This window comes from Ischnura elegans, chromosome 1, assembly GCF_921293095.1.
Source record: "Ischnura elegans chromosome 1, ioIscEleg1.1, whole genome shotgun sequence".
NCBI lineage: Eukaryota > Metazoa > Arthropoda > Insecta > Odonata > Coenagrionidae > Ischnura > Ischnura elegans.
The window spans coordinates 11,259,202-11,271,711 of record NC_060246.1 but is presented as its reverse complement, the minus strand read 5'-3'; the positions used below and the strand labels follow the sequence as shown (position 1 = coordinate 11,271,711).

Genomic DNA, 12,510 nt, shown 5'->3' with positions numbered 1-12,510 from the left:
ACTAATAAATATGTTGACTAGTTGGAGAGCCTAGTTTTACATTGGTTCTACTTGGTCTTTTCAAGGAAGGTTTTTAAATTTGGATTAAGGTCTGACTGTAACAATCATCATTGGTATTTTTGTTCTAATTATTTTTCAGTCTAATTGTATGTGCTATTCTCTTTGGCTTCTCCTTTGTGCTATAGAAATTACTTACAGATTATGATACTTAAATATATGTTACTTTTCTCACCTTGTAATGAAGTCTGTATTGCCACTATGATAGCATAATTTAATCACTTTACTGGCCTTAACTCGGAAATAGCACATGAGGCTGGGCCATCCACTTGATGAGCTACTTTCCACTTCTATGATGATAATAAGGGCTTTCATGCCTATCCAGATCATATGCCTACCAAGACACCCCCCTTCATACATGTTGCCTTTTGAGTCAAATGGTCACCCCTCCAATTATATTTGCACCTGTAAGTAGAGCCCATTCATGGCATTGTTTTGAGCTAGTTGTTCCCTGTTGCGTGTGCCCTGTGTGACTTATAGTGTATGACGCTCGTGGTCAAGGGCAAGCATCTCATGAAAAGGTTTTCATGTCCGTATCAATGTTTTGCCCTAGCAACGTAGGTATCTACTATTTAATGGCAAGGTGTGTCAGAGAGGAATGGGGGACAGTTAGTCCCAGGCCCGTCAAAAAACATTCTCAATGGTCTCAAAGAAAGGTGAGGGTTAGAGGAAAGACAATGTTACCCAACTGTCTCAGTGCAGCCGTGACACTTGCTTTTGATTTTCAACTGCACATGTACTTTCAATTGTGCAGTAGCTGCTGACAATCTGATGGTAAATTTAAAAATCAATCCAATTTATGGGCTGCTCATGTATGGTAGAAAAGGAATCTCGCTCCTTTGGTGCAAACTGTGGAATGCATGGAAATGTTAAATCCCTATTCTCTGAGGGTTGGAGATTCCTGACTCAGTGTGTGTGTGTAAGGATTCTCCATTATATGTGCACATACAAACTACAAGGGCATAGAGACAAAACATATTTTGGTTACTATGACCCAGAAGAACATAAAATACATCATTTTACCAAAGGAGGCCAAACCTAAAAGATTAACAGAGTTCAATGAGATAATCTATATATGGTCAACCTTTCCTTTCAGTTATGACTATTGGCTCAAAATTTTGAATGCCTTATGAAATAGGTAAACCCTTAAGTACCTCTAAAATCTTTTGTATTCTGTTCATGATATGCATATTATTAAATAAAAAAAAATATTATTGGTGTATGTATAAGGGTAGTCCTAGCAAATTATGAGTTCTGTTACAATGTATGTGGCCAGTTACCTTATACATAATGATTCGATCCTCTTTGTGTGCTGTTCCTAATTTACTGATTGGCATGTTTCAGGTGTCGAGGTCTGGAGTCCTTCCCCTCCCCAACCAGGGAGCGAGAGTGAGCAAGGAGGATCTAGTGGTGCTTCCCCCCCCTACTCCCATATCTGCCCCCCTCCCCCCACGTGCAATATGACTCGGACTGAGGAGAGTGGCCGATTTGGCCCTCGTCACCCTCCCGCTGTGGGCTTGCTGCTGCTGCTACGGTGCTGCTGCAGCTACTGGTGGTGTTTCCTTCTTTTTGGACACTGGGTCATAGCTGATGCTGCATCAGTGTCATCATCGTCATCTCGAGGTATCCACATTGAAGCTATTCTTTCTTTTGTGTGCATCGCGTTTGGTTGAGGTTATCAGTTGTTTTCTTGGATTACAGTAAATATGAGTGCTCCAGACGCTCTCACCTTAAGCACTCCAAAGCATTCTTCCCTTTCACTACCATTGCAATGGGTGTTTTGCTTGTGAATTGGTTTTGGTAGCGTTTGCAGCTGAGTGTCATGGTGGGCTTGTTGAGAGTGAGATGAATGAAGAAGTTAAGGGAAATAAAATGCATAAATTTCTGTTACACTGTCTTATATATAAATATTATTTAATTTATGTAAACAAGTTAATATTGGATATTATCGGAAATTTGAGTAGAAAGATATCTCTAACTTCCATTAAGTATTTACTAGGTATTGAATTCTAAGTAAATATTCAGGCTTGCCGCTTGAGCACATTTTTGTGGGGTGAATTTTAGTTTGGCTTGAAGTCATTATTTTTTTGTATTGCCCCCACCCTCCTTGTTGCACTGTAATTGTTTTTATATCCTAGCTATCTCATAATAGTCTTTGAAGTTTAGCTCATCCTTGTAAAATGATAGCTGACCAAAAAAAGTACCCAGTTCATTTCGATTGAGCATAACTCATTACACTAATTCGTTATTAATTATCCAACATAGGAAAGCTATTCTAAAATGAACTGCTCTCCAGAAAATGTTTTGAGAAAATAAAATGCTCATATTTTTGCAAAGTGCCATTATAATTATGGATAAAATGTCGAAAAAAAAACATATTTGTACATTGATTAATTTGTGAAATACTTTCCCATCACTTGGATTGCATTTGAATGCTGCTTATCAATATACCTTTTCACTCCAGCTGCCACAGAATTTTCTGGGAGCGTGGGCAGCACACTGGGAATGAGTGCTATGACATTGCGTGTGATTTGTGCACCCCTAGAGGTGTGGGGAAAATAATGGACCATTTGAGACCTAGCTTTGAGCGCTTCCAAACATAGGTTCATTGGTCCACATCCCATTATAACTCAACAATTCCAGAAATAAACTTTTTAATTTTGCGAGGCCATTGTTTCCATTCCTATTCTAATCTCTTATCTAAGTATCTCCTTCCCCTGGCCTAGCCTCTATCACCCCAACCCCCCTACACAGGGCTAGAGTACGGTGAACACCTGAAATCGGTTTTACGACTATGTACTCATTTTACGCTATTTTTAAACTATATATTTATAAACAGACAGAACACACATATCAATTGTAATGTCTCCAGTGACTCCAAAATATTTTAACATAGCTTAGGACTGCTTCTGCATTGCCATTTTGTGGCCCATTCTTAGGTTGTATTTTGTATGCTTGTATTTTGGAACCTAAGAATGGGCCACAGTTGAATTATACTCCTGTTCAGGTCATCATTATTAGTACATATTTATGTTATATGATTTCTCCTTTGCATATTTCGGGAGCAAGCCTGTGTTGTAGTTTTGTGTGTTGAGCTGTGTACTCATATGACAAAATTGGTACGAGTAATTATGATGTGAAGTTGATGCGTAGTTTTTGATGATTTATGAATTATGATGTGCTTAACAGGCAGTGGATGCCGACTTCCTGAAAGCTGGGCTGGGCAGTGGTTTCAGTCTGGGGAGCCATCGCTGATGGTCATCAACAGCACCTCCATAGCAACCAAGGGTGTTTGCGTTGATGGATTTGAGGATAAGTTCCTGTTTGAAGATCGGTACGTTTCTGTTATCAATGAATCCCTTTTAACCCGACTAAAGAATTCAATTGAAATGGTGTTATGTACGTTCCCCTTAAGTGATCCATGCATGCCCATCCCAAATTTAAATGGAGGCTTCTTGGATAAGACTGGGCACAACTCCTCCATCTCCGCTGTTGGCCTTGTGTTTTACTTGAGGAAAACACACTTTTTTAAATCAAAAGTATTTGTATATAAAGATCAATCATATTATTGGAGTAAGTATGACATATTTTAATGTGATAATTGAGTGGGAAACTGCATTTGCTTCATGTAGTGTTAAAATCCCATAAGTCCATCTTGAAACATCATGTTAAAATTTTTAAAGTCACTTTTGTAATGAATGATTTAAGTCAAAATGCAGCCTGTAGTTTTCATTCACTGCCTTGGTCTTCTCAAATTTTTGTATTTTGTTAGAAATTCCAGCTTGTACAAGAACTACATACACTTATTCTATAATGAGCTCTATTATTTATTCATTTTGTTCATTGCATTGGATTCTTTATTTTCTCAATTGACACAAGTTGATAGTTTTGATTCTTCGATTATAATGCATAAATTGTGATTAACTCTCTATGTGCCCTCATAGGATATCATACATTCTTTCAGTCATTCTTTTAATTTTCTGTTCAATTTTGCAGGTCAGACAATTGCTATCGCTGTGTTGTTATCAATGAGAAGCATCCTAATGTCCTCCAGTACAAAGAAAGTAAGTGTCCTTAGAACTCTCATTTTTAGCTGCATGTATATTCTCCTTGATGGTACAGTTTGATGAACTTAACTCCTTTTTCCTGGAGATCATAATTTAAAAAAAAGTACGTTTAATTGTAAATTGAAAATTCTATCAGGAACTCTTTGAACCAAAGGACTTAAGATTGTGCTGCTGGCATATTTTTCGTTACTGCCATGGTTTAAGCAATTTGGCCTGTGATGGAATTTAATGGTACATATCTTTTGAAATAATTTTGAGTGCTGATAGACATGTCTATGTAGGTAGGTCCCTATTTTGTGTGCTTATCAATCAGTGTATGTGCCGGTGGATGTATGTATTGTGAATTTTGGCTCCTACAGGAAAATTATTTTTTTCGCTCTGGTATCATCTTCTGTCTCCAGCCATTGAAGCTCATGCTATTACTATTTCTCACCCTTAACTATATGTGTATATTCATTGTAAATCTCTGCAAAAAGCTTAGTCCTAAATAGGTCCTAGTTCTGTGCTTTGCAGCTAATGAGGTTAAATGTAATACCTGGAGAAATTATCCTCCACTCTCATGGAATCACACATGCAGAATTGAATGGATGGAATTATGCCATAGTGTGTGCATTAAATTGAGTTATGTTTAATGATTAATTATAATTATTTATTAAACTATTATGTTTTTCGATGAATTAGGGCTGGCCTAATTTTCATCAGTACTGCTTTTTCTGCCACGCCATAATACAAGGTCAAAAACTAAAGTGGAACCAATTCCTACAACCTCCCTGCCTTCTTTCAGTATTTTTTCAATCTCCTTGATGTACATGGAGTTGGTTCTTGGCTTAAATTAGCCTCAGATGGATCTTAAAAGCCCAAAGGTACAGCAATAATGTTATATACATACCAATTCGAATGACCATATCTGGAGATGAAACCAGAAACTATTGTGGCTATCGCTTTTTCTTCATTTTTCTCTTTTCGTGACCGGAATCTACCTATAGAAGACTATTCTTCCTGTTATTCCATCGACAATTATTCCAAAGTCTCTGGGACAGTGATCGCTGATTATCGCTGAAAATCAAAAGCATAGCAAAGAGAAAATTTTCATTTGTGACTTAAGTGCAGGTTGAGAAATTCATTCCTTGTTTCAATATTTTCAATTTTTGCTGCAGTTTTATTGCCTGAAAACTCTTATCAACAATATATATATATTTTTTTTTTATATCACGAGATGTGGGTCAAATGTAAATATGTATTATTTATTTTTTCAAACTTTGCCTACGTTTCGGACATTATATTTGTCCATCCTCAGGGCTATAAAAATGATAATGTATGATACAAAATTAGTTAAATACAGGCAATTTTACAGTTGTTATACATTAAAATACATGGAAATACATATTCAAAATAATAAGGGGTCGTGAAGTATAAAGTTTGAACTTATCAACAATAATAATCAAACAAATATGCATATATGTAATGTGTGCAGCCCTCAAATTTGTACGCCTGTGTTGCTGGCTAGTCTCCTGGATTGATAAGTAAAGAGTGGTGATAGATTTCGTATAATTATTTTCATTGTTATTACTGGTAACTCATGACATAAGTGAGTTATTTGCATCCTCATCACATATTTATGATTTTAACACACTTAGATATTACGCTGTAGCCACATTTATTGGTTTCATCAACTGTGTAAAATCAGTTTTACTGTATAATAGATTTTTTGCCACAGGTTTGACATCTTGATAGTAGAGTTTCTCTGTGTACCCATAAATAATGAAATATTTCAGCGTAAATGAATAAAGAGCCAATATTTGCAGCTTTTTTAAATTTTTGGTTACTCTAATGAAAGGTCACACTTATGAAATTGGTCACTCAAATGCTGAAGATGTTTTTTTTTAAACCTGTGTTGCTGGCTAGTGCTGTGCTTCCTGTGCTTTTGGTTTGATATAAGTAAAGAGTGGCGATAGATTTCGTTTATTATATTTTCATTGTTTTTCCCGGTAATTCTCATGACTAATGAGGGGGGACTCAAAAATAACGGAAATTATGCAACAACTTTTTTATTAATCAATATTTTCCCACCAAATTTTTATCACATTATAAGTAATTCCCATTGACTACTATTCATTATGTAATCCTTTCTTCCAGTGTTCAAAATAATTTTTAAATTCACTTCAATCAATGTTTGTTAGGCCTTTCAGTGATTTTTGATTAACATCTTCTACAGTCCCAAAACGTTTTCCTTTCATGTCCCTTTTCAGTCTCGGAAATAAAAAGAAGTGACTGGGGGCAAGGTCCAGTGAATAGGGGGGGTGAACAATTGGCATCATTCTGTTTTTTGTCAAAAACCTCTTCACAGACGTGGTGTGCACAGGTGCATTGTCGTGGTGGAAGAACCAATCACCTGTGTGCCAATGATCCGCCCTTTTCTTCTGGATATTTTCCCTTAGCCTCCACAAAGCCTCCAAGTAGAACTGCTGGTTTACCCTCTGGCCTGGAGGAACAAATTCCGCATGCACAACACCTTTCGAAGAGGCTAATGAACATTGTCTTGATGTTTGACTTCACTTGGCGTGCTTTTTTTGGGTGGGGGCGGCATCTTCTATTGACTTTTTCCATTTACTGTGCTGTCTTCCATTGACTTGATTGCTGCTTGGTTTCAGGGTTGTATTCGTAGCACCACGATTCATCACCAGTTATCACTCAAAAAAATCTGGGTCCTCTTTCAGCTGATCATGCAGCTCCAGACAGGCCTGAAGTTGACATTACTTTAGGTTATCAGTGAGAAGGTTTGGGTTCCCCCCTTGTAAGTTAAGTGTATTTCAAAGTCTGCTGAACCATTTAGTGAAATGGATATCGTGAAAGTTATGTACATCCTCGTCTCACATTTATGATTTTACACAGAAGCCATGTTCATTGGTCCCATCAACTGTGTATAATCATGGCATCTATGTATGTATGGTTTAAAAAACCAACTTCATCAGTAGAGTGACCAATAGAGTTGCTGAAAAGTAAACTACATAATTTTGTTATGAAATTGGTCAATTTCGTAAACAAATTATTGTCTTTAAAAGTGATTAGTCCTGATGAACAGTGTCTCACTTTTAAAATGATTATACTACTTGCATTTTTCAGCTTTTTGTGACCACAAGGACACTCTCCAGAAGTTATGTGGAGAGATTGCGGGAGATGCAACACTGTACTCAATGTTCCGGGCCAATGCCCGACCTGTACATTGTCCATTCCGTGGCCCATTCACATTCACCTACAATCGGGGTAGTGGAGAGTGTGGCCAACCTGTTTCACGGGTTGATTCATGTACTGAAGAGTCCCGGCTTCTGCTGCGGTATCAAGCATGCCCGGATGTGCATGGCACTGAAAGCACTGGTAAGAAAGTTATACGTATCTTTGAATCACTCTGAATCATCTGGTTATTGGTGAAATTTTGAAGTGGGAGGGAAGAAAGCTTGTTTTTTGTTGCCTACTTCCTCTGTTGTGTTATGCTATCTCACTGAACAACCTATTCTAAAACTTAGACAAATAGCTACATCAATGTGATGTCATAATCATAGCTATATAGCTTATAAACCATACTTTACCATATCAATTTGAGGAAAATGAAATTTACAAACAAATCCAAGCTCATCATTTCCTCCATCAATGGTATAGAGTTGTAAAGAGTTGCCACTCTGGCTGTTTAATTTTAATTTTCTGTTTCGATGGGTCGTTTCAAATTGGGCTGATGGCAATCATTTAGGCTCACATTTATTGACAATGGTGGGCTTTTGATTTATGGCTCTAGTGTTGATCTAACTTAATATGAATTATTACTCCTCTGCCATGGCTTTTGATAATGATAGGTGGTACAGTTGAATATATAAAAATTAGTAAAATGTCCCTCAAAATACCAGTCTTAAAATTCCAGAATTTAATCCAGCCTTCGTTTTCTTAGACTAAAAACTTTTCAAATTGAATTTTGCACCAATTTTTTCTTTAGAGGTCCATTTTTTCTCTGGTTTTGTGGTCAATAACTGGCAAAACCAAGTATCAAACTGATCTATACCTAATTATGACAAGTGTAAATATGTATTTGTTACTTCAGTTTAGTCTTGCATCAAAATAATTCATAAAACAAACCTTAGTAGTGTGTAATCCCTTTGCTGTTTCCATGTGAATTAGTGGTGCGGGCACCTTTGCTCTGTTGGAAACTCAGGAGAATGTGCGTAGGGCTAGGTCAGAGTCCTTTAATCTTGTCTCCTCTTGCTTTGGACACCCTTCATTATGTAATCTGTTATCGTTTCACCGTACAGTGGAGGAGTTGGTGTGCCTGGCCACCTGGAAGGATGGCTCCACAAGATATTTAGTTGGTATGCTGGAGCGCATGATGGCTACTTCCAATGAGGATCGTTACCGCTGCTTTGTGTATGATCGCAAGATGCGGCCTGATAGGCGCATCACCATTGAAGTTGCACAGTCTGGAGATGCCACGTGCAATGGACTTCTCACTGCCACTGAGGGCTCTAGGACTATGCGCCTCACCAAAGGTAAACTATGCTTTAAAGGAAAGAAAACCATTGGAAAACTATTGTCTCCCTCAATGATTCTCAGTAACTCCTAGTTATGACTTTATAGACCTGGAAAAATGAAGATTTCGTTGAAGAAGGGTTCAAAATTTTGTGAGAATGTATTGGTTGCTGTGTCTCAGGAGTGGCAAAGAGTTGTTATTGCATAGAAATGGGACCCACAGAGGACTATTGTGGACTTCCAATAGCATATCTATAAAAGAATATGATTCTCTAAATGTGATTACAAGGTAAACCATTATTATCAGTCAGGCCTCTATGGGAAAGCATGGCTTCTATTCTAATTTTGGTTGCTATTTCTAGCTTGATGCTATTTTTAGCTTGTAAATTGCATCAACTTCCATTCTTATTGAGTGGTTGCTATCAAAGGCATTGGATTTTTCTGGCTTTTCATTAGCCCGATCATTTCGTAAACCTGAAGTTCAGTCAGTGAGAAGTCTAGAAACTGAAGGGAGGGGAGTTGCGTAACTTAGAAAAAGCGTATTGCTATTAGTGATTACGTATGATATTTTATGTTAATGAGCGCTCTCTGAAAATATAATTCTTGTAAATCCTAGTATGCAGATCACTCACGCATTGATTCAACCAGTGTGTTAGAAAAAATTATAGCAATTAAAATATGTAATAACACTGTGTCAAAATTTGTGTTTTTAGTATTTTTGAATTGCTGGAATTCTCCTGTGGGATGCCTTATGCAACTACCAGTTCTTACATGCATTATCAGCTGCCACTGCAGCACATATCCAATCCATAACCCTTTTACTGCCAGTGGGCCGATACATCGGCCCTCGCTGGTTGAGCAAAAACTGCCAGGGGCCGATTTATCGGCCAGAATTATTTCATTTTTTTTTGTGATTGTGGCCTTTTCAACGGCTGTAATTCAAGTAAACCCTCATAATCTATCTATGGTTCTAAGCTAAAAATATATCTTAAGAATTGGGAAAAAATCTTGATGCATTAAATAAAATATATAAGCTTAAACATTTTAAAATCTGAAATGTTGCGAATTCCAGAAAAAAGCCTTGGCAGTCTTCACACATCCATCCCAAAATGGGCTGGCAGTAAAAAGTACCAATCATCTCTAGAATATGCAACATTTTTTATGGTGGATTAATTTTAGTTGCTCTTCTTGAAGAAGTATCCGAAATATCATTCATTTGAATGTATTTTGGTGAATATTTTTGATTTATTGTTTATACAAATGATGTTATTGTGTACATTTATACATTTCATCAGCCATGGAGACTGGTTTTTCTAAATTATTATTTCTTTCTGTGGTTTCTCACGAACATCAACAGTCCTGAAATGTGTTTATATCTTAATGAATTTCAGAGGATTTCTGTTTCTATGTATTTCCATACGGCCATACAGATTGCAACCAAAATTAGGAAGTAGGTGCATCTCATGCTCGCAAAGCCCCCAGTGCTACTTTAACTATTAATTCTCTTGGTGCAAACATCTTCTCTGGGGTATGCGTTCACACAACATTTTTGGTCGTACAGAGACACGTAAAGATCAATGTTGTGGAGCAGGGTTTATGGTGATTCTGTACGTGGTATACAGAAGTCATTTTTTCCAATGTTTGCTTTACATATGTACACCATCATCAAACTTGCTTTGTTTCTTTTTCTAAAAATTCCGCCATGTGACCATGAATTCCAAGTTACCCACTTCTCCGGGTACTATCCTTCCCGAAGCAACGCTGGGTGGCCTGCTGGCATTACAATGTACGGTACTTTGCAAACATGTACTCAGTTCCTGGAGAATTGTCATAATTTTTCAATATTGACACAGTTTCACTCCTGAGAATTGCGTGAACAGTTATGGTGTGCTAAATTGATGTACTTAGCTTTCTCAAGCCGTGTCCCAATTGGCCATTTGGCTATGCCAATCCCAGGATTAAGGCATGACGCCATCTTGGAAGGATGTCCCAACTCGTTAGCCAGCATAAGGGAGGGAATTTAGGCAGCTAACGCGGCCGCCAGATTTAGGCATCGAGGAGTGCATCCTTCTCCCCACTTTTCCCATGATTCAAAGCGTGCAAAGAGTCTTCAGGAAGAAATCAGGGAAAGGGCATCATGGCTGTCAACAAGGGATTGATGCTTATTTATGTAACACTTTTTTTGTACATTGGGTTAACACCCGTAAGAATAAGCAATTATTATTATTATTATATGTTATTGGACAGAGTCCCGAAATTGGAATCGGAATGAGAAACAAAAATTAAAATCTATAGTGATTATAAGAATGATACCGAAACCTGATTTATGTACGTAAAATATAAGTTGTCCAAACAAATTGGCTAATAATCTAATGGAGAACTTTAAAAAGATTTTGAAATTAATTCCAAAGCCAGATGGTAATTGTTTAAATAGACCTGGGGCGGAATTCTGTACACCGTACCGACGATTGTCGGTGTCGGTAAGCCGGTCCTACCGATAAGTCTCGGTACGAGCGATTCAGGAGACACGTTTTACCGACGATTGTCGTTATCCCACCGACAGTTGTCGGTAAACCCGTCGGTACATACCGACGATTTCAAAACGCTCGGTAGGACCTACCGACAAATTTTTAGCAACATGGCGGACTTTTGTTTACACTTTTCGGCCTAAGCTGACGATTTTAAATCATAATCTACGGCACTAGATCCGTGGAAGCGCTCTAATTGTATGTTATTTATAATAAAAATGATTGATTAAACACTTGAAACGTAAAATTTACATAGTGGGAGCAGTATTTAACTTAACCAATGTTTCACGTATATTACATTATGCGTTCCAATAGCGTAAGGTATTTTACATTATAAATATTCCGTAATTTTAAGTATGTAACGTATTGCTTTGCTTTTAAATTACTCACAACAAGACACGATAGGTATCTATTGTTGATTTGTAAAGTTTGGATCCGAAATTAATTTATATTTTCAATAAAAACGAATGCCTATTGATGCACTTCCAATGAAATATATACGTGGACATTTCGTTCACTTTTATATTAACTTCAATACCCTATGTGAGCGTCTGAGAATAGGGTTTATACTCTCCTACCTTCGTAAGTACTCTTGAGAGCATCAGACAGCAACGGCGAAATAGAAAAAGCATATTGCTACTATATTTTAGAAGAATATAAATGGCATCACTTAACTCCTCTCACTCTTTGACGTCGTTACCGGTGCACAAAACTTCCCGTAAAATTAATGCTGAATTTACTTCACCATACTAACCAAACACCGTACGAGACTTCAAGATAGATTTTCATTATTACTATAAGAGCACTGAGTAGGTACGTACCGTGTATTCCATCGGTAGAAAGGGGCAAATAAAAAGAATGATTGCACGAAACAAGGAAACATTTAATGAATTATTCATCATAAAACTACAAAAATTTAATTTCAACACGAGAAAACCTTCATACTTCCAACGGTGTATATCACAAATTAACACTGATCAAGCATATTTAGTCAAAGTCATATCAACGCAAAGTTTGAAATAACACACAAATGGTATCAAAATGCAAAAGCTAACACTTCCAAATAGATAGCGTAAAGTATGTCACTCAAGTTCACAATCACAACACTTGACGCGATGATACTGATGATACCTTCCGTGACATCCGCGGAATCTCGGTGTTTTTCTCAACGAATGTATTTTAAATAGCCCAAAATGTGAATTCAAGCGACAAAAATGTTTTCTAATTAAATAATTACCCTTGTGGAAGTATCGGACTTACGGCGAACAATGAGGCAAACGATGTAAACAAGCCGTGGCTCAAGATGAAGGTACATTGTTACAATACTAATAAAAATAATTTCGTCA

At 37.2% G+C, this 12,510-nt stretch overlaps 1 protein-coding gene across 1 annotated transcript in view; it reads left to right on the top strand.

Moving 5' to 3' along the window:
- The window catches only part of LOC124154302, a 121,047-nt gene that overhangs the window by 91,055 nt on the left and 17,482 nt on the right, over window positions 1-12,510 (top strand). The window contains exons 3-7 of the mRNA XM_046527943.1: window positions 1,402-1,680; window positions 3,247-3,391; window positions 4,054-4,121; window positions 7,248-7,499; window positions 8,423-8,656. Of these exons, the coding sequence (XP_046383899.1) occupies window positions 1,518-1,680; window positions 3,247-3,391; window positions 4,054-4,121; window positions 7,248-7,499; window positions 8,423-8,656 (862 nt within the window). The 5' untranslated portion in view covers window positions 1,402-1,517. The remainder of the gene's footprint in view (window positions 1-1,401; window positions 1,681-3,246; window positions 3,392-4,053; window positions 4,122-7,247; window positions 7,500-8,422; window positions 8,657-12,510) is intronic.